Source organism: Pelobates fuscus, chromosome 6 (genome assembly GCF_036172605.1).
Source record: "Pelobates fuscus isolate aPelFus1 chromosome 6, aPelFus1.pri, whole genome shotgun sequence".
Classification (NCBI taxonomy): domain Eukaryota; kingdom Metazoa; phylum Chordata; class Amphibia; order Anura; family Pelobatidae; genus Pelobates; species Pelobates fuscus.
The window spans coordinates 111,947,274-111,970,616 of NC_086322.1; the positions used below are offsets into that span (position 1 = coordinate 111,947,274).

The 23,343-nt window shown below is 36.7% G+C and overlaps 1 protein-coding gene across 1 annotated transcript in view; it reads left to right on the forward strand.

Moving 5' to 3' along the window:
* The window catches only part of HPGD (15-hydroxyprostaglandin dehydrogenase), a 40,970-nt gene extending 19,209 nt beyond the window's left edge, over positions 1-21,761 (forward strand). Inside the window, exons 4-7 of the mRNA XM_063460015.1 lie at positions 1,242-1,338; positions 11,805-11,881; positions 15,823-15,986; positions 20,959-21,761. Of these exons, the coding sequence (XP_063316085.1) occupies positions 1,242-1,338; positions 11,805-11,881; positions 15,823-15,986; positions 20,959-21,091 (471 nt within the window). The 3' untranslated portion in view covers positions 21,092-21,761. The remainder of the gene's footprint in view (positions 1-1,241; positions 1,339-11,804; positions 11,882-15,822; positions 15,987-20,958) is intronic.
* Positions 21,762-23,343: the final 1,582 nt, after the last annotated feature.

Here is a 23,343-nt window from a genome sequence, read left to right on the forward strand (position 1 = left end):
TAAAATATCTGAGAATAGCCCTGCCCATGGTTACTCCGCTACTCGCCCACCTAAAATGAAAATGTCCATTTTAAATGTTAGGAAGTATGGTAAGCTATCGCAAATTGGCCTGGTTTAATAAGCTATATATATACTGCCAGTGGTTCCCAGTTACACTGAGAAAATCAAGCTTAAGTTCACACTAGCATGATATCTTCCATTGGGAATTTAAGGAACGCACACAGTGTTGCTTGCACAGGCATAAGAGCTGTCAAACTCTTTCATTGGGAAAATATTGTTCTAAAAATAAATGTTCTACTCACATAAACAAAATAGGGGTCCTTAGGACCCTTAAACTAATAGTAGTGCATGGAAGATAAAGGACTTACAAATCATATGTGGTCCCAAAAATACTTAGTAATATAAGTGGAACCAGATCCCCACCCTTGAAGTAAACAAGGATCCACAGAACCTCCTATAAACCAGGTCCTGCAGATGCTCTTCAGTAACCAAGCAATGTCCTTTCCCTTCATCACCTAACACTGAAGATGATCCGATAAAATATATATCAGTGGGGTATGGGTTTATCAAACCCCATGTCTATTTTTTTACCTTGTTATTCTTGAAAACTTTAGACCAAATGGCCTTAAAAATATCTCCAATTACATCTTGGCTATTTTACACTGGAGATTTATATTACCACAATGCACTGTTCAGTGAATAAACCCTTGTAAAGTCTAATTTTCTGGAAGGTTCTGTATTTGTGTAAATTGATTATCAAAGTGCAAATGCAGTTAACCACCAGCCACTGACAAAATACCTATAGAAATGTAAAATCTGAGGTTCTTTAATATTCTGTGAAGCAGCTAAATGGAAATCTAGATTATGATAGCAAATGAGGTTGAATAGTGAATCTTAACCTTAGTAATGGTTTGTCCTCCATTATGGTATTTTGGACATTTCGAGAATTTTTGAATTCCACTTCTGCTTTGTATTTTTGTTTATATATATATTTTTGGCTTTGCAGTGTCAGTTGTATGGATTGATGGAGGCAGTGTGTGTTCTCTACTCGTGCCTATTAGGTTATAAACCTTTGCGAATGTTGATAGCATTAGGGAGTTTATGGCTTGTACAGAGGCTTAGAACAGTCTGTGTGCCTTTTTATTTCATAAAATGCACTCCTGTAATGCACTCTGTCTCTCTGTTTAAATCAAATTTGAGGTAATAAAATAATTTATCCTTCCTGCTTCTTTCTGTTTCAGATTTCAGTTATCAGAGGAACCTATATTGGTTTGGAACTTATGAACGTGAAGAATGGAGGTCGTGGAGGTGTTATTATCAACATCTCGTCTTTAGCTGGTAAGATACTTGATTGGACACTGTAGATTTAAGAAAATGCAGTACTGCACATTGTTTTCTCATCCTGCTGTTTAATGAGAAACCAAAAATCCAATATATTCTCTTTTGACATTTTGTTATTGATGGCGGTACTCTGTACTTCATCTTCTCTCTGTCTCTGCCTAAACAGTAACCATAGTAACAGTACAGACAGTACAAACATAAACACAAAAAAACTAAATGTGGCACTTATTCAATGTAGAGCTTGATAAATAAAATGTAAAATGACAAGAATATATATATTAGTGGATTAAGTACATAAGGAATATTAAAACAATCATTCCTGTGGAACTGTGAGTGCACACCGGTTGTATCTTGTGTTGTATTCCACATGGAGATTGGCACATGCGTGATTCCTTGTAGTAGGGAGTCTGTAGAGGTAATAGGCTACACGTGAAATGAATCCACCATTGATTACTTTTAATAGTTCTATTTTTCTGTTTATTATGCCAAGCAACAAACCAAACCTATATTCATTCCTCTTGTGGTATGATCAATATAATTTTATCGGTTGGATATGCAATGTCAATAAGTATCCCTTAATTTATAATCAAATTAAACTTTGGGATAGATACTGCTTCTGCATTCATGTGATAGCCAACATATGTTGAGTAAACTGTCAGGGTGGGCCACAAAACTGGGAATCGACTAGTGAAGTGTAAATGTTATTGAAATTTTAAAGGCCAAAATAGCAAAGGTGAGAAAATACATACATTTTAATTCAGAAATGTGGCTATTATGGCCTACACATAGCAATTCTCTTGTCAAGTCTCCATTATTCCCTGTTTAATAAACAATCCTTTTTGACACATTTTGAAAAAAAATAATCATTGCAGCTCTTAATGAATAATGAGAAATACATCCCAAAACCTTATTGGTCCAACCTTGAAACTCAGCTACCGTTTTATAACATCTGTAGTTCTTTTTCTGCTGTTTTTCTTGATGGTTGACTTGGGTCACATTTCATTACAGGACATTTTGCAGTCATATTCACAAATTCACCAATACATGTCAATAACTGACTAGGGAATTGCAAATTATAGGCCAGTATTGCTGAAATGGAACAATAACTCAGCTGGAGAGTTCTTTTGAGTCTGCAAATGTGGCCTAAAATGTAGCCTAGTCCCTGGTTAGAGAATGCAGTTTGTGCATTGTATTTGATTATGGCTTGCATTAAGAGGACATAGATGCATTTCTTTTGTTCAGCATTTTTAACGCTGATGCTATGTTTATGCAATCCAGACACATGGGTTTTATTGTCTATGACTGCCATGGGACAGAATGATTTTTTTCTACATTCTTTATTTATATTGTGCAGCAAAGAAAAATCACACTTGTGTTGCCACAACCACAAAAACAAGCCAAGTAACAACGATTAATACATGAGAAGAACGTGACATATAGAAGAAATCCATAATTTTTGGAGATAATATAACATGCAAGACCTATTTGTCTGAGTACAAGATGATACAGAACATGGGTGTCCAACCTTTTGGCATCCCTGGGCCACATTGAGCGCAGAGGAATTGTCTTGCGCCACACATAAAATCTATAATGTAATTAATTGGATAGTAAAACTTCGAAAGACCCTTTCTTAAATTTGTTTAGTAGAACTCCCTTATTTGTTATCCTTATGTGGGATTGCCATATTTAAGGATATCAAGTTGGGGAGCTATCTATTAAACACATATGCATGTATATACATATGCACCAATAACCACACATATGCACATACATAATAACAGACACACACACATACAATCACAGACCTATACACACAGTCACATACACACACACACACATGATCACATATGTACAAACAGACACAATCACAGATCCACACACATACAATAACAGATCTATTCACATACATACACAATCACAGACCCACACACACGCATACAATCACAAACCTATACACACAATCATATACATACACACACAAAGACACAATTCCAGACTAACACACATACAATCACAGACTTTTACTCACAATCACACAAATACACACACACACAATCACAGACCTATACACACAGTCACATACATACCCACTCAAAATCACAGATGTACACACATACCCACACACAATCACAGACCCCTATACACACAATCACATACATACAAACACATAACTGATAAACACACACAATTACAGACCCATACACATAACCACTGACTTACACACACACACACAATCACAGAAATACACACAGACCTCCTTCCTGCACACACAACAAAAATCACATATACACACATTTAGCACTAGAGAGGTCCATCCAGACTCCCTACCATGTTCTGGGAAGGGAGGAATGGATCCTCTGTCCTTGATGGCCAGTGGTTGCTGCTGGGTTGGAACCTCTGTGCTCTTCCTGCACAGTTCTCTCACATTCCCAGCAGTGATGTCAGTGATGTCACTGCAGGACGCACAAGGGAGCTGTCCAGAAGGAGCACAGTATGTAAAATGATCCTTCCCTCCCTCGCCGCCCAGCAGTCCGGACAGCTCTTTTCAAGCAGGTTCGTCCTGCTTGGTAGTCAGGTTCCTCCTCGTGACAAAATTATTTTAAAGTGGAACTGTCACTTCTCTGGAAATAAAACCAAAGAATAAAACATCAAAAACCACCTATAACTTCAGTCAACAGTTTTTTCATGAGATATCCTTTTGTCTTTTAAATGTATATTAAATATTTAGCAAGTGGCAATACAATTTAGTTCAGTTCAGGCACAATCAGGGCACATGATGCTAATGAAGCTAAGAGAAACATAGTTCCTGTTTCTCCTCTTCCACTTGCTATGTTAAGGGGTCATTTCCTAAAAAATAATTATGGGAACTCTTCATGTCCACCACCCTTGCTATCCTTTAAGTAAGTAACATCTCCCTGCCTTTAACGATCCACTTCCATATTTAAAGGTTTTGTAAAGTGCATAATTGCATATCCTAGAACAGGGGTAGGCAACCTACGGCACTAGTGCCATGCACGGCACTCGAGGTGTCTTTGCACGGCACTCAAGGCTGCTAGAGTCAAACAGGCTCTGGCCTATCAGGAGTCCCAGTAAAACTTTAGATATCTGCTAATCCGAAAAGGTGGTGAAGGACAATCCTCAATTTATGCATTGCAGCACGTAGAGGTAGTGATCTCAGAGCACTTCCTCCCAGCACTTGTGAATAGGAAGCCACTCTGTAGTAGAGCAGCCTGCAGTTGCTGTTGCAGCTCCTGTCCTTGACATGTACCTGGCCGGACTAGTCCCCACTGGAACCCAAGGAAGCCACCGACACTTATATACACAGAAATGCAGAATAACCCTCCCCTCATACAAATAATACGGACAGCCCACACACAAACATACACACAATCCGCACAAACACAACACCACTAACAATCCACATACATGCACACAACCCCACATGCAATACCCCAAACAGCCCCCACACACTACCAAACACACACTTTGACATATCCATCCACACACATACACAATTCCACAAGCAGCACCCATACACAGCTTACATTCATATGTATCATACACAATACCATAAACTACTCATGAACATAAACAATATAATAGCTCATATACGCAGGGCCTTCTTTAACGCGGGGCAAACAAGGCAGCTGCATCGTGAGCCCTGCTGGCCTCAACTATTTCTAACCCTCTGACTGGTAATCTGCACACTAAGGAGGCCCACCGGGTGGCCCATGCACAAAGGACCACCCGCTGGGCTTCTGTCAGCAGGGACCCGGTCACACGCTGAGGTGCTTTAACAGCGCGAGCGGGCCCCTTGCTTTTCGGCAGAAGGCTGGGAGGAAGTGACGGCCACGCATCACTTCCTCCCACAAAGAGAGGAGCGCGCAGGAAAGAAGAGTAGGCAGATTGGAGGGGGGCTGGCCAAGAGCTCTAGACCCCAACTCCCAACGCCTTCAGCCACCAGCAGGAAAGGTAGGAAACTGGAGGGTGAGTTTTAAAGTGTATGTCTGTTTCAGTATGTCTGTCAGTGTGTGTGTGTCAGTATGTCTTTGTGTGTGTCAGTATGTCTGTGTGTGTGTGTCAGTATATCTGTGTCAGTATGTCTCTGTGTGTGTCAGTATATCTGTGTGTGTGTGTGCTTGCAATCACGCCAACACCACATACAAACATATTCCACAAAAACACACAAAAACTGCTTAGTGCTAAATACAGACCTGCAAACATGAGTAAATGGTAGAGCCCCAGCTGTCAAGGCTATTCTGGAGTTGCACGACAGATGGGGATCTACCTTTTAATCACCCGTGCAACAGGGAGACCGCCAAGAATTCTTGCACCTCTCTACTTTAGGTCCGCCACTGTGTTGAGGTGGAGGACGTGATTGCATGCCTGGGAAGGGGGGACAGGGTCCAGGGGGCCCCAAGCAAATGCTTTGCCCAAGGTCCAGTCAATATTAAAGACGGCCCTGCATATACGCACAAATACAACGATACAAAGCAATTACAGTAAAAATAACACAAGCAGGATACGGCAGCATACACACCTCGATTTATAAAAAAAATAGGACTGGCACGCTACGGGACATCACAATCCTATATCGGCACAGTGCTGCTAAAAGGTTGCCTACCCCTGTCCTAGAATATGTTAATAATATATAGCACCCCTTTAACTCTCCTCACTATACATGGATAGGGTCTTCAAACTACAAACTGGGCTAATCCTTTTAATTCTGTAGCCCTGCTAGGACTTTATAGTCTCCCTCTGTGTGCGTCTTCCTTCCTTCCTTTTTTTTTTTTTTTTTTTGCCTCACATGTGTGCAGGTATTTAAAGGGACACTATAGTCACCTGAACAACTTTATCTTAATGAAGCAGTTTTTGTGTATAGAACATGCCCCTGCACCCTCACTGCTCAATCCTCTGCCATTTAGGAGTTAAATCCCTTTGTTTATGAACCCTAGTCACACCTCCCTGCATGTGACTTGCACAGCCTTCCATAAACACTTCCTGTAAAGAGAGCCCTATTTAGGCTTTCTTTATTGCAAGTTCTGTTTAATTAAGATTTTCTTATCCCCTGCTATGTTATTAGCTTGCTAGACCCTGCAAGAGCCTCCTGTATGTGATTAAAGTTTAATTTAAAGATTGAGATACAATTATTTAAGGTAAATTACATCTGTTTGAAAGTGAAACCAGTTTTTTTTTTCATGCAGGCTCTGTCAATCATAGCCAGAGGAGGTGTGGCTAGGGCTGCATAAACAGAAACAAAGTGATTTAACTCCTAAATTACAGTGAATTGAGCAGTGAAATTGCAGAGGAATTATTTATACACTGAAACTGCTTTATTTAGCTAAAGTAATTTAGGTGACTATAGTGTTCCTTTAAACTGCACATTCTTAATAAATGTAAACATTGTTTTAGTTCAGTAGTGGATTAATTTCCTCAACTAATACATGTTTTATAGTTCATAGAATGTCAGGCACAAAACACTTGCTAGTAAGCAGAGCTGATTCATCTTCTTATCTCTTAATTACAAACATTGAAGTCTTTAGATACACTATGTGGTCTGCAGTTTTACATTTAGATAGTTTGTTGTGACTCATATGGCTTAATCCCAGCTTTATCTTTATTACACTGAGTTTATTCTTATATTTTAATATTGAGCCTGTATGTCTTACATTAAATTGTAACAATTATTCAGATTTTTATAATGGCTGCATCCTGCTGTAATATGTAAATTGGAAGAAAGGTACAGAATAAGACAAATACATTTCCAGTCAAAATGCTTTATAGTTCATCTGTTCAACTTAATTTATTTTTACACGTCCCTGAGAAAATACCAATCTCCATTAAAGCATGGATAGATGTTTCATCTTACTTAAAGGAACACTATAGGGTCGGGAACACATACATATATTCCTGACCCTATAGTGTTAAAAGCATCTAGCCCCCCATGCCCATCCTTGCCCCCTAAATATAGCAACATCTTACCTTTATTTCTGTCTGCAGGTGCTGTCTCTGCCCCTGATCTGCCTGCTTGGCTGACATCATCAAAAGTGTTGTTCTGAGCCAATCACAATGCTTTCACTTTGAAAAGCATTTGATTGGCTGAGACTGTCAAGGAGGCAGATCACGGGCAGAGCCAGCACAAACCACACACAGCCCTGGCCAATGAGCAGCTCCTTATAGAGCTGCATTAAAGCAATGCATCTCTATGAAGAAAGTTCAATGTCTCCATTGCAGAAGGTGGAGTGGCCAGTGAAGGTTTCTCTAGTCTGTAATGCAAACAGTGTTTTGCTGCAAAAAGCCCGAAGAGACTGACTATACTCACCAAATAAAATAAGCTGTAGTGGTTCTGATGATCATAGTGTCCCTTTAATCGTAAACCATACAGTTGAAACAATATTGAATGAGCTGTGAATCTCAAACCTTGAAGTTGCTTCAAAGCTGTCTGTGTTTTCATTTTCCCAGGTAACCTTCCCAAGTTTTAGGTTTAATAATTTTTATATGTTGGATAGTCTATAAACCCACAATTGGGTGATATTTGAAGCAGCAAGAATACATACAGTTCAATGTTTACTTAAACAAATGCTGGAATGTGGTGAACTCAAAAATAGTATTTCACTTCATTAACATTCTTCATGTAACAGTCAGCACCTTAGAGTTGGCATTTTATGTTGCAGAGGCAACGAGAGATAATTTCTCAATTCACAGTAACCCATCCCAAGTATAAAAAAGAAAAAAGGTTCAGGCACTCAGCGTTCCAACAGGGTTATACACTAAAATTCAAGGTTAATTTCAAATTTAAGGTCAAAGTAGCTGAACTGGAAAAATTCTCTAAGTAAGCTATGCTTTACATTCAGCTATTCTGGCCTTAAATGTGAAATTCTATTTGAATTCTCACTTTTGTGAATAACCCTATTAGTCGTGATGGCTTTTTATTGGAACATATCACATAAGACAACATTTTGGTCACTATATGTGAACTTTCTCAAGGAATGTCAAATGAAAACTGGGGGCTCCCGGCATCATAATCATTGCAGCATTATGTGGTTATGGTGCCTAGAGTGTCCCTTTAAGTGAATGTACTAATTATAAAATGTTTTCATTTTGAACCCTTTCCATGGATTTTGCCTGGGAATATCGATGTTAATATGATACCATGGAAGGTAAAATCCATATTTCCTCTTATTTGTTTATTTTTATTCATAAAACAAATATTTCCATCATTTCTTCCTGTGCACATCAGCTGGACATGGGGATAAGTGATAGACACGTTACTCACTTACTGAATGGAATTCACACACTTCCTCGAGTGTTTAAATTAAGATCAAGTTCCTCTCTGGTTATTTCAGTAATAAGGAAGATCACTGTGGTTACATCAGACTACGCAGCATACCGATAATGGTACAAATGTCTCTCATTGACATATGTTGAATTATTGCATGTGTCATGATAAGGGATTCTCTATTCATAATTCTACAGACTTTCTTAAGTAATTAATTGACATTAACCAGATGTTATGCAAGACAAAATGGGTTTAGTCGATAATCTTTGCAGCAATTAGCATTTTTTTGAAAAATACAAAATGGCTGTACAAGGTGTTTTTCATTACCTTGTTACGTTAAACAAGCTTGGAAGGTGTAGATAATGCATATATTATGAAAGGAATTTTCATCCATTGCAAGATGTGAATTTTGTGTAGTTTAAAATATGTGCAATGTTTTATGGTTATTTTCTGTATATATTACAATATGGCAGAAGTTAAAGGGACACTACAGTTACCCAGATCACTTCATCTCAATGAAGTGGAATGGGTGCAGTATCCCTGTAATTTTAATCCGTGTAATGTAAAACACTGCCATTTTTAGAATATGCAATGTTTACATTGCAATGACTCTGAAATGTTTACAAAAGCCTAAAATAGCTTCTACATACAACTGAAATGGTCAAGCAGCTAGGGGGTTAAAAAGGCGCTATAAATACCATAAACACTCAGCCCACTGCAATCTCAAGCAGTCATCACTGCTAAGATTGAACAGAATTGATACTGGTAATGCGGACATGCAGTGGCAGATCTTAAAGGAGTAGCATTTGATAGTACCCATTGACTTGTTGCGCTCTGACCATTTAACGCCATGTACTTAACTCCTGACTCAATGAAAGGCCATGCCATGTTTAGCATCATAAACTTGTAAATACACATATTTTGGAAACTACAAGCATATTAAAGAGGTACAACTCCTCACATTGATGCTGTTATTAAATAACAGCCTTAGAATATAGGATAATTTGCAGGACTGTCTTTTAGGGTATCCAGGGTCTGATGGTCCAAGTCACAACCGACGGGTGACATCAGAAAGTCTATTACAAACTTAGATCAAGTATGTCTCTGAAGAGAACTGAGCATTTTATTTTTTTAAAATACCTCTAAATCTTAACATGATTAGTTGCATAGCTTGTCAACAGCATCTTACTTAGTGGCTAGTTTCAGTATGAACTCCAATTCATCCAAATTTGGGTCAATCAGATAATTGGTCTAATGTCAAGTGAAATATACCTAAATCACGAATCAAACCTAATTCACGGATCAAACAAGCTGCACAATGGGCGAACATGTTTCTGATTCGTGATTTTGAATTCCGCCCATGGTGGCAAAAAAAAAAAAAAAAGATGATTGATGGCTAGGAGACAGTCACTAAATGTTTATTTTATTCACGGATGAAGTGGGAAGTGGGCAATAGAGTAGGAAAATGGAAGAGCAGTAAAAAATATAATATATAAATATAAATATATATATTACTACTCCTCGTATTTTTCCCTCTAATGGTTACTTTTTCCCAATTGATCAGTCATCCAAATGATGGAAAAAAGCTCTTACCTGCGTACTGCAAAATATATACATAATATTATCTTATATTTATATTTAACAGAAAATAGTTTCCCTTTTGGTTCATCTGACTAGTTTTAGAATGAGGCTTTAGTATCAAAATTCTCTTGAGTCAAACCGTCATATGACCAAAATTCTGGTGTCCCGAAATTTTTTTCTTTTTTTTTTCTTTTCAAAAAAATGATTTTGGCAAACCAAATTTTCCCCATGCACAAGACAAGCCTAATTTCCCATCCTCAATAAGTGTGGGTGAAGAGGAATTAGCTGAACTAATGACAGACACAAAATGTTTCTTTCTAACACATATTTATAATTCCACCTTCCCCTGCCAACAGATCTTTTTAATGAGACATAAACTGTGTTGCCTCATGTACCAACTTCTTCCGTGAAACTGTGGTTTCTGCACAGTGCAAGCAAAGAGGGAGCAATCTGTAGGTTGACAGAAAATGTGAGATGGTGGTAAAAAGCCACTAGAAGAAGCTGTAGAAAATATCTTAATCAAATTTAAAGAGGTGTTTATTCATTCACTTTCCCATTAATATGCAAAAAGTGAAATGCTGCAAAATGTCAATATCCTAAGAAGTTTGGACTAAGCCAGCCAATACCCTTAAATCTTGAATTCGTTGCTGTTGTGAATTTTGTGTTATCAGCTAAAACAAGACTTCCTACGCAAAGGTCATCAATGCAAGTTTAAAACCTAAATAGCCTTTCCTTCCTCACTAATGGTATACTGTGGAAAATGACATCCTCCTTCATGCATTTGTAGGGCTCTTACAAATAATTAAGTGGCATATAATAACTTGTTGAGGTTAGAAAGACTTTTCAGGGCATTGCAGGCATTGAATAAAATACAAACACGAATCCTGCTCTTACAGAACTTTCCATATGTTAGCATAGCTTTTATTTGCTTAGTAAACATCCTTCTAATTCAATAATATGGAAGATCACAGAGATAAAATTCACACTCATACAGACTTTAAAAAAAACAAGTGTAACACAGTTAACACAAAACTAGTAGTGCATTGAAAATTAAACAGCAATATTTTGTATAAGATAGCCAAAAAGTGACTATATCTGATTTGGAGAATTGTACATAATAGTATTTTATGCCTACATTTTGCAATTCTAATTTACTTTAACTAGTGACTAAAGTCCTTAGAGTCATTACGCCGGTTACGATCATAAACGTTCACTCACCCCTATATTAAGTGTTATATTTATATCATGTCAAATACCATGTAGAAGATAATCTACAATGGGTAATAGTACCAGAGGAAAATAACTCAAAATCATGTTATAAATGAATGTAAAAAAGCCAAATATTAAATGTATAATTAGATAGTGATGTGGATCTCAGGTAAAAACACTGACAGTAACATTGTTGTATTAGATAATTTACATCGAGACTGGCATTTATCCCTAGAACTGTCTGTTTAGCTGCAACCAGTTTGTGTTTTTCAAGGTGTAAATTGATTACCTTGCTTGATAGCTGTTTAAACTTAATTTGAAAATACATGTATATAACTAGAATTATTGCTATATTAACATGAATGGAATAATTTTATTTTTTTCTGTTCCAAAGGTCTCACACCTGCTGCCTATCAGCCAGTATACTGTGCTTCAAAGCACGGCGTGATTGGATTCACAAGATCAATAGCTGTGAGTATATAGCGTGGCAAAGTGCAATTCAAACAATGTATTGTAGGCTTATTTTTGTTAGTTTAGTACAATTAGTGTACAAAACATATTACTAAAGAAACAGTATGTATGATATGGAAAAATCTTCAAATTCTATTGTGGTACATTTAATTTATAGTCATAGCAAAATGAGCATTTTTATGTTTTGAATTGTTTTTGCACAAAATATCTAAGTTAAACTAATTATAACAGGCAGGGCTGCCATCAGAAGTTTTGGGGCCCCTGACAAAGCACAAGGTCTGGACGTTGGATGCTGTGTGAACAGTTAATGCAGAGTGTGTGTCAGTATAGTGAATCCAGAGTGTGTGTCAGTATAGTGAATCCAGAATGTGTGTCAGTATAGTGAATCCAGAGTGTGTGCTTAGTTTAGTGAATGCAGAGTGTGTGTTAGTGTGCAATTAATGCAGAGTGTGTTAGTGTGTAGTGAATGCAGAGTGTGTGTTAGTGTGTAGTGAATGCAGAGTGCGTGTTAATGTGTAGTGAATGCAGAGTGTGTGTTAGTGTGTAGCAGATGCAGAGTGTGTGTTAGTGTAGTGAATGCAGAGTGTGTTAATGTGTAGTGAATGCAGAGTGTGTGTTAGTGTGTAGCGGATGCAGAGTGTGTGTTAGTGTAGTGAATGCAGAGCGTTAATGTGTAGTGAATGCAGAGAGTGTTTGAGTAGTGGATGTAGTGGGTGTACAGTGATGTAGTGTGTGTTTGTGTAGTGGATGTAGTGTTTGTATGTACTAGATGAAATGTGTATAGTGAATGCAGAGTGTTTCAATTTGTGGTGGATGTAGTGTGTGTACTGTGAATACAGGATGTTTGTGTAGTGGATGCTGTGTGTACAGTTAATGCAGAGTGTGTGTCAGTATAGTGAATCCAGAGTGTGTGCATAGTTTAGTGAATGCAGAGTGTGTGTTAGTGTGTAATACATGCAGAGTGTGTGTTAGGGTGTAGTGAATGCAGAGTGTGTCAGTGTAATGAATGTAGCTTGTGTGTAAATTTGTAGTGAATGCAGAGTGTGTGTTAATGTGTAGTGAATGCAGAGAGTGTGTTAGTGTAGCGAATGCAGAGTGTGTGTCAGTATAGTGGATGCAGTGAGTGTGTTAGTGTGTAGTGTATGCAGAGTGCATGTTGTATTAGTGTATGCAGAGTGCATGTTGTATTAGTGTATGCAGAGTGCATGTTGTATTAGTGTATGCAGAGTGCATGTTGTATTAGTGTATGCAGAGTGCATGTTGTATTAGTGTATGCAGAGTGCATGTTGTATTAGTGTATGCAGTGTGTGTTGTGTCAGTGTATGCAGAGTGTGTGTTGTGTTAGCGTATGCAGTGTGTGTTGTGTTCGTGCATGCAGAGTGTGTGTTAGTGTATGCAGTGTGTGTTTGTGTTGTGTTGGTGTATGCAGTGTGTGTGTTGTGTTAGTGTATGTAGTGTGTGTTGTGTCAGTGTATGCAGTGTGTGTGTGTTGTGTTAGTGTATGTAGTGTGTGTGTGTGTTGTGTCAGTGGATGTAGTGTGTGTGTGTGTTGTGTCAGTGTATGTAGTGTGTGTGTGTAAATGTGCAATCTGGTGGGGAGGGAGAGTGGGAGGAAGGGGCATTTTCATTTTTTAAATGTAATTAAATGTTTCTCCCCCCTCCCTACTTACCTTTGTCCAGGGAGGGGGGAGATTCCATCCCTGGTGGTCCGGTGGGGGGGGGGGGGGGGGCGGCTCCCTGTTACCGCAGAGGGGGCCCAGGCAGCACACAGCCTCTTCTCTCCTCTCTTCCAATAACTCTCGTGAGACTGCGAGACCCGCGGAGTGTTGCCATGGCAACCAGGTTTTGCGGGAGTTATTAGAAGAGAGAAGAGAAGAGGCTGTGTGCTGCCTGGGCCCCCTCTGCGGTAACAGGGAGCCGGGGGCCCACGGCTGCACACATAGATAGTGATATTTGCTATCTATGTGTGCAGAGAAAGAAAGTGGGGTCCAGGACTGCCATGATTGTCACCCCCTGATGGCGGCCCTGATAACAGGCAATGCTTATGAACTACAGTTCTTTAATATACCAGCCAGCCACTTTATGTCATTGGAAATGTTGTTTACAAATATCTGTAGAGCTTCAGTTGGCCACTTGGGGATTAAAATAATGCCGAGTACTTTAGGATAAAAGAAAAAAATTGTCAATATATAACTATATGCAGCACATTGAAACGTGTAATTCTTCAAAAGCTTTATCTGAAACAACAGTTTTGAAGCACCCAGGTTAAATTGTAACTTAAAATCTAAATAATGACTGCTATTCATGCCTTCTTTTAACTCTCTCTGGCCTCTGACATATAGGTAGACCATTAAAAAATTTACACTATGTAGGTTGCAAGGGCTATTATGGGATTTAAACCAGAACACTAATTTAGACACTTCAGAATGTGTCATATCTCCTTCCCACTTTATAGATCTTGGGTAAACATTATCAGCTGATGGATGTATTCCACTTCTGTCCAAATAAATTGTCACATGAAAATTGCTTCTGTAAACTAATGAATATGTTTCGAGAAGCCGAGAATATTGACTCTGTAAATAACGAACAGCTCAGCCGAATGATGTATGTCTTACAAATTGTTGCAGTGTTGTTGAAACCCTGTGTCATCATGATAGAAAAGCAATATCGAACTAACTAGGGTTTATAATATATGTTTGCTTTCAGTAAGCAATGCGTTAACTGGTTTCAGCACCTGAATGTTAATCAACTCCATATATTATATGGTTTAAATCAAATACATTGCTGTGTTCTGTTGTAAAACCAGACTGTAGTAGGTTGTAGATTTCGACTGAATTGATAACCATTACATCTTTACCAAATGAGTTGTCAGAGTGTTTAAAGAGGTACAACTATGGAACTATTCTATTATCTTTTCTATTTAACTTTACTCACTGCTTACCTTGAAGCAAAACATTTTAATATAACTGGTTTATTATCATTATTGAATGTATAAGTAGCAGTGTGATGGCATGCCTGACTAAACAAACTGCATTTAAGCATGTGACCCTATTGTGTAAATTGTGGGGTCTATAAGTCTTAAGGTAGCGTCAGAATTAGACCATGTGCTGGGCTACCTGAGATTGATGGAAATCACACTATAGGACAGCAAAATCTAAAAGGATAGAGACATAATTAGTAACATCAGTCTTAAATTTACATACACATTCATAAACATTTCTAACTGTAGTTTTTAGCAAAGAGGAAGCAGTAACAGGTCACACAACTGGAGACTACCATTCATTAAACTATTGTGCGGAATTCATCAAGAATTTGCAAATTTTAGCCAAAAATAGCTCAGCCCATTTCTACTATTTTGGGTTTACATTTGCAACTCCCTTGTGAATTTTTAACAGTTCACAATTTAGTGAATACAAAGACACGTTCAATCGATTCACCTGTGATAAAACCATAAAATAGTTAAAAGGTTACTCTAGCCCTTTGGAAAACGGGGGACCTTTAAAGTGTAATATGCTCTTTTGGGCATTGTGGAGAAGGCCTTCCTTCTCCATTTTCAGAAAAATAAGCATTTTTTTAAAAAAAAACCTAACCAATGTTACACAGAGGGAGGGAGAGCGAGATTCCCCTTGCAAGCACTATGCCTGACAACAGGCCTAAATTAGACAGAATTTACATTCCAAAGGGAGTTCTAGGCTGCCAATGTCATAAGTGCTGGGGGTGCAACTTGCCCCCAGTACACAAGTGCCAATAACTCTGGATGTGCAGTTTTTCAAACTGAAACACTGCACATACCTACTCCTACTACAAAATTACTGAAGTGGTCATGGTGGTTGATGTAACCCTTTTATCACACATCCAAGTCTAATTATGATCTTTACATAAGAACTGGAAATTTGAACAATGTTTCAATAGTTTCAGTAAATATTCTCTTTTTCACTTAGGCTCTTGCATCTATTGGAAATTATGGTGTACGGATAAATACAGTGTGCCCAGCATTTGTTGATACACCACTTTTGGAATCCATTGAAAAGGAAGAAAACATGGGAGAGTTTTACAAATACAAGGATAACATAAAAGATATGATGAAATCCTTTGGAGTGTTAGAGTAAGTTTAAACATACTGTATATTGGTTTATTATTTAAGTCTGTTTGTTTCGCTACAAAGTACTTACTGCTTTGAAAAATATATATTTATGTATCAGCATAAAATAAATCTTGAGAGACTTGGCAGTTCATTTATAAAATATAATAGAAAAACTATAGGTTCTCCACATATTAGGTGAGTAATTTCAATGAATAAGCCTGTCCCAATATATTTATTGAATAACAAAGAGAAAGATTGCACACAATGGTCAATTGAAAGCAGATTTTATTGGACATGAAAGGGTAACATTTTGACTACAATGAGTCATCATGATGTGAAAATTTGAAACATTGTTCTTTTATGTCCACAAGAGTCGGCTTTGGATTGAAAAGACCTTTCTCTTTGTTATTCTCTAGAATAAAAGTTATGATACTTTGTTCTGTGATACATATTAAGACGATTCCTGCTTAATACGTGAACAGTCCCTCAGATCTATCCTCAAAATATTTAATGGACACTCTAATTAAAGTGGCAGATATGGGGCTAGGAGGCAGTTATTTCATGCCCTATTTATGTTTTTTTGCCAGACCATTCAGCTAGTTGGGGTGGTGGGAAATTCTCCAGGATTTTGCCAAAGCCCACTTTATCGTTCTCAGAGCTGCTTGTCTGGTATTGCCATCACTGCTAACAGGCATGTAGAAGTGCACTGGTGTGGGATATGAGTATACAGCTAGCAAAGTTTAAATCAGCTAATTTAGAAATCCTACTGTCTCAAGCTGCCCTATCCATTTCCTGAGTATCAATGCAACCATCCTACTTCAATTCTACTTTTAAAACCTATCTCAAGGGCCATCTTTTCTTACAAAAGGCACAAATATTTCAACTCTATTTATTTCCTGGAATTTATAAGGAAAGGGACATGTTGTCTAAAGTAATGCCCCTCCAGATATATCTGTTCCTACTGATAAAGATGCAATTGTCTTCTTATTGGGCTGGTTAAGATAGACCTGGTTGATTACACTAAACATACCAATTAAAAAAAAAAAAAAAAAAAAACACTTTCCTCTGAGTTACTGATTGTCCATCGATAGCCTTTAATATAAATGTCCATTTGATTGCAGTTGAATCTTATGATGATGAATATAGTTCTTAGTTATTATGTAAAGGGTATCAACCTGTGAAAATAAACTGAGACTGACTATGTAATTTAAAAACACTACACAAACTACCGGTACATATTTCTCATTGATTGAGTCATTATAACGGTCTATGTGATTTATTCAAGTTATATTTCTACAGAAGAGCTATGCCCTAATAATTACTGAATAATAAGCAGCCCATATGCTTATTGTAGATTTTGCTGATTATTCTTGCAATGCGTAAACCAATAACAAGGTTTGTGTGACATTTATATTTAACATGCTTTCATTTAATTATATACATTTCCAAGATTAATACCTGCTGGATGCCTTCTGTACATGCTGCACACTGCTTTGTAGCTGTATAGACATAATAAGAATCGAGCAAAGAATGTTTCAGTAATTGCAGTATCAGAAGGAAGGAGACCTGACACTTTGAACTGTAATAATTAGAATGGATATATCAAACGGTTGACTTTACTTTCTGTAGTTGGGATGTTTGAAATGCGGATTTTGTTTACAGGTTGTAAAAACAATTATCCCCTCTAGATTAATCATTTTTTATTATATACTTGGCAAGCATATTACTAGCAAATGGAGAAACTATTTCTGTTTAAGACTTTGAAACAATTGGCACTTCCTCCCCTGGGGGTCCTTTATATTTCATTAATACACCACTCCGGTTTCCTTCTAGTGAGTGAACTGATATCAGAATAAGTCTACGGACGACATTTATTTCCATTTTGTGTATAGCCAAGTTTGGCCTTGCCTAGATTTTAATTCAGTAACCAAAACAAACTAGAGGCGAACTCTGTATCTGCCAGAAAATATATTATCCGTAAATAATAGTAATTAGACTTGTGCATGGGATGGACACAATTTGCCATATGGCGGTCTCTCAGAATTTAGGAAAGCAGAAATTGGTAAAGGAAATAAATCAGACAAACCAAAAGGAAGCAAAAATGGGCAAGCCAGTGTACCGCAATATATATATATATAAATAATATAAATATAAATATAAATAAAATTTTCTCACCATTTGGTTCGCATGTGAGAAAGGTAACCAATAGAGGAAAAAAGGAGGAGCAATAAAAATATAGATTTATGTATTATATATTTGTAAAAAGGAATATATACTTTTTTGTTTTGCTCCTACTTTTTTTTCCTCTTTTGCTCACTTCTCACTTGATCTGTGAATAAAATCAATATTCAGTGATTGTCCCCATCAATCATCTTTTTTTACCCATCACTCGTCTCGTCTTTTGGTGACATGGTTGGAATTTAAAATCACAAATCAAAACAAACATGCTCGTCCGTTACCTACTTCATTTGCTTTGTGATTTAGCTACATTTGGTTTTGGAGTTTGGGAATGTCAATGATTAGTCGATCGGCCCAAATTCACATCAATTGCATTTGTAAGCAAAAAAATCTTGAGGTCTAATAGTAATGAAGACAATAATAGTTCAGTATACCATAAGGCATATCAGACAAAAAAAAGTCCCTCAAAAGAATAATTAATAATAGCAAAAATAACTTTATTGCTATTTACTAAAATAAAATGTAAAAGAGGGGAAATTACAAAGATACACATTAAAAAGTCATCAGGCTGCATGCTAGATAGGGGGCATAAGAAAACAAGTAACTATTGCTTAGTGATACCCCTGCAAAATAATTTAAGCACAGGAAAATTGAAACAAAAAGTTATTTCAAATGTAGAGCAATTTACCAGGGCCTTAATTGTAGGTAACCCTTCAGGCCAAAAAAAGCTACAAAGAGTCTCAGAGATCAAATAGAATCAATATAATCTAACATACAGGAGGTATGGTACATACATTGCAGATTTACCACATTCTCTTGTGCTATGTTTTTGTAAAGTGATATATACAAACAAAATGTGTGAACACAACCCCAGTGAAAATAGTGACAATTGAAAACAAACCGGAACTTCCCTGTGTTAGGTGAAGTATCCAGAAAAGGTCCCCATAGACTTCCTCTTGTCTTCAGCATAAATACAAATAGAGTAGGGGATATTCTGCTAAATACAGATCAAATGGAAAAACATAGCGTTTAACTGTGTGAGAGTAAGTGAAGATGTATGATATACAATTAGCCACTCACAAATTGTTAGATGTAAAAAAATTGTCAGCTGTTAGATCTAACAGCTGGGAGAGAGGAGGCAGTTAATCCTTAGACTCTGAGAAAAAGGTTTAAAATACAATACTGACAAGGAACACAAGCTGATAATATATAAACAAGAACACAGGAAAATCAAAACCATTGGACAAAGAAAAGAGGGCATTTAAATGAGGACACATAAATATTCCAATTCACTGATGGGAGTATGAAGATGAACATAAAAAATATTGAAGAAAAGGATTTCACTCAAAGCTGTTTTACATCTAACAATTTGTGAGTGGTCAATTGTATATCATACATCTTCACTTACTCTTACACAGTTAACCCCTTAAGGACACATGACATGTGTGACATGTCATGATTCCCTTTTATTACAGAAGTTTGGTCCTTAAGGGGTTAAACGCTATGTTTTTCCATTTGATCTGTATTTAGCAGAATATCCCCTACTCTATTTGTATTTTTGTAAAGTGAAACAGGCTATGTTACTGTTCATTGCATAGGCAGAGCACAATTGCAACACAGCAGACTTTTCACATAATACAATTCTATGACATTTTTATTATCCCTGATATTTTAAGATATGCAGGAATCTTTTGGGCCATCTAATTAATAACAATTTCCCATATGTGCTGTGTATCACTACAAAAACCTGTTTACACAGATTTCCCACATAAGACGTTAGTCAGTGTTTACACTGCTGCTTAACACCACCTCTATTGGCTGTCACTCAGACGGCCACTAGAGGTGCTTCCTGGTTGGGCTCCTGCAAAGATTGCAGGACTAACATTCAGCATCTCCACGCTCCACATGGGGATACTGAACATTCCCCATGGAGATATATTGAAGCATTGGCACACATGTGCACTAGTCTTCCATTGCTTTCCTATCACATCATCATTATTGCCGGGGGATAGGTGAGTTCAACTTATCCATTTAGTTAATTTAGGAGGAAGCCTTTCATCTTAATAGGGGAATACACATTTGTTCCTTTAAAACTGAAATTGCAGAAAGATTCTGGATAAAACCTGAATATCTATAATATCATTGTGATTGTTTATAAGGAGATTGCAAGAGTTGACAAAGATCTTTATTGTGTTGCCAAACTTCATTCTTTTGTGTTTACACATTAATAAACTTTCTCTGTTTAAATTACATCCATGAGAACTGTCTTGGGAGAACATCAAACATTACATAAACAAGTTATACAATACACATCCCAGGGAAGGTTGTAAATGAAAGGTAGAACTAAAGGATTTACATTTTTACAAATTCAGTATACTGCAGACTGATTATGAATTGTGATTTTTTATTTTATGGCAATAGGAAGATATTTATGATATGGAAAACACTATTACACAGATGACTCATTACTGACCTCACATTTGAATTATATTGTAAATATAATCTAATGTAATATCTAAGAACAAAAATGAACAGCATTCATAGGAGATTATCAGAATGCATTTCATTCTGAAACTAGAATCAAATTGTCCTTGCTAAAAAGGACATGTGGGCTGAGTAGAACATTTTGAAAATGTCAAAACAATGTATGTTTTTTTTTTTCTTTAAAACTCTGTCACTGAAAAAATGGGTGTTAAATACGAGAGAGAGTGTGGGTGTGTGAACAAGCGCATGCAGTTTTATCACTGATGAAAAGTACTCTTGTATAATTGCTTTAGTACTATGAAGCTAATGTTCTATATTTTTCTACTCGTAGTCCATCGCTGATTGCCAAAGGACTGATCGACCTTATAGAAGATGATTCTTTTAATGGTGCAGTAATGAAAATTACCACTTCCCGGGGAATCCACTTTGAAGAGTATGCAGCACATCAAAAAACAAAAGTTTAACTCTAGTTCTTTTATGCCATTTTCTCCAGTCTTAAATATGCTATTTGTACAGAAGGTTTAAAGGGACAGTCTAGGTTGGATTTGGTCCTTTCTTTTTGATGCATTAAAAATGCAAAAGCAGTACATTTTGAAGCAAGAAGGGAACCACTGTTAGTTGAGAGAAGGTGGTAGAAAGGGTGGACGTATGATGCAAAGCTAATTTTCATTTCATTAAAAGAAAACAAAACCGCAAACCTAAATGTAACATAAAACATACAGTGCACCTTGAAATATCAATGAATAAAAAAAAATAAGTTATGCATGATTTAAAAAGCAAGATCTGAAATCAAAATTGTATCCTAAACACTGGAAAATATAATGCACAGAAAGAACAACAAGTCCAGAAATAAATGGAAAAGATAATTTTAGATCCATTGATTATGTTTTTCTTTGTGAAATTGTGCTATGTTGTGAAACACAGAAGGCAACTAGTATTAGAAAATGCAGTAGTAAATGGTAAAATCAATATACATTTGTTGAATATTATAGTTAATCTTGTACAGAGATGTAAATTATATTCTTAGTTTTGTAAAAATGTATTGTAAATTTGGGCTTTTTCTTTTAATTTCAATAATTAAATTTTTAATTTTGTATTTTTATATGAAACTGTGACTTCCATTTTATCGCATATGAAATTAATAAACGTGTTATGCCAGTTGAATATTTGAATTATTACATGGCTACATAGTTATATAGGCTGAAAAAGACTTGCACCCATTAAGTTTGGCCTTTCTCACATCAGTTTTTGCTTTTGATTACTTTATTGATTAAATAACATAACAATTTGTGCTAATTTGAATGTTATACCATATTTCTGCACAAATCTAAAGTTAGATATCAGATTATGTGTTGTAAATATTAAAATGTCAGTCTGTGCAAATTATGATTCAGTACAAACCAAACGGTAGCAAACTGAAGACCAAATTGTTGTATGAGTAAAACAGAGTTGGACATGTTGTCCACATCAGTAGTGCAACTTGTTTACTGAATTTGTTATCCTTTTATTCACTACATTTCTGTGTTTAGTGAGTAAAACACTTGATGCTCTCTCATATCTACATGGAATTGTAGCAACAGGATATAAAAATGGTGGCACACAAGTAATTACAACAGAATACATTTGTCATGCAATAACAAAATGAGACTGCTGGTGAAATGAGCATAGAATCTGAAGGAAGTGAGGTAACTTCTTAAAGGGCAAATTTACTGTATTTACTGTAAATAAATATTGCAGTCTTTTCACCCAGAATCAACTTCCAAAAAAGCTATGTTTGTTGAAAAAAACTTCACATGATTTATAAGTCATTTTTCATAGAGGGAGTTGTAGAATTGTTGTAATTTTTTTCTTCAGTTCCACGACCAAAATAGTCCACGTATATCAAGCTGAAAAACGAAATAATTTCAGTGACATTTAGAATTGCATTATCTTTATCTGTTCCAAAACAACCTTATGATATTCTGCACCCACCTTTATAACAATTAATGTGACACTATAGTCACCAGAACAACTACAGCTTATTGATTTTTTTCTGGTGAGTAGAATCATTACCTTCAGGCTTTTTGCTGTAAACACTGTCTTTTTAGAGAAAATGCAGTGTTTACATTACAGCCTAGTGATAACTTTACTGGCCACTCCTCAGATAGCTGTTAGAGATCCTTCCTGGGTCATGACTGCCTAAAATGCATCCAAACATTCAGTGTCTCCTCCCTCTGCATGCAGACACTGAACTTTCCTAATTGAGATTCATTGATTCAATTAATCTCTATGAGGAGATGCTGATTGGCCAGGGCTGTGTTTGAATCCTGCTGGCTCTGCCCCTGATCTGCCTCCTTATCAGTCTCAGCCAATCCTATGGGGAAGCACTGTGATTGGATCAGGCTACAACTTCTGATGATGTTGGCACACTACTTGTTTTTCTGAGTCTAACAGCACGCAGAGTTACAGCTTCAGGCTTGAATACAGTAAGATTTTTACCATATTTATGGAGGCATGAGGGGCCCAGGGGGGCTAGACGGTGGTTTTAACACTATAGGGTCAGGAATACATGTTTGTGTTCCTGACCCTATAGTGATCCTTTAAAGTAATCATTGGCAATATATAAACATATGTGTGTATATATATATATATATATATATGTATATATATATATATTTATATTATTTTTTTCATCTTTATTTTTATGTGCTTAGAGTTACAAACACACTTGTTATGC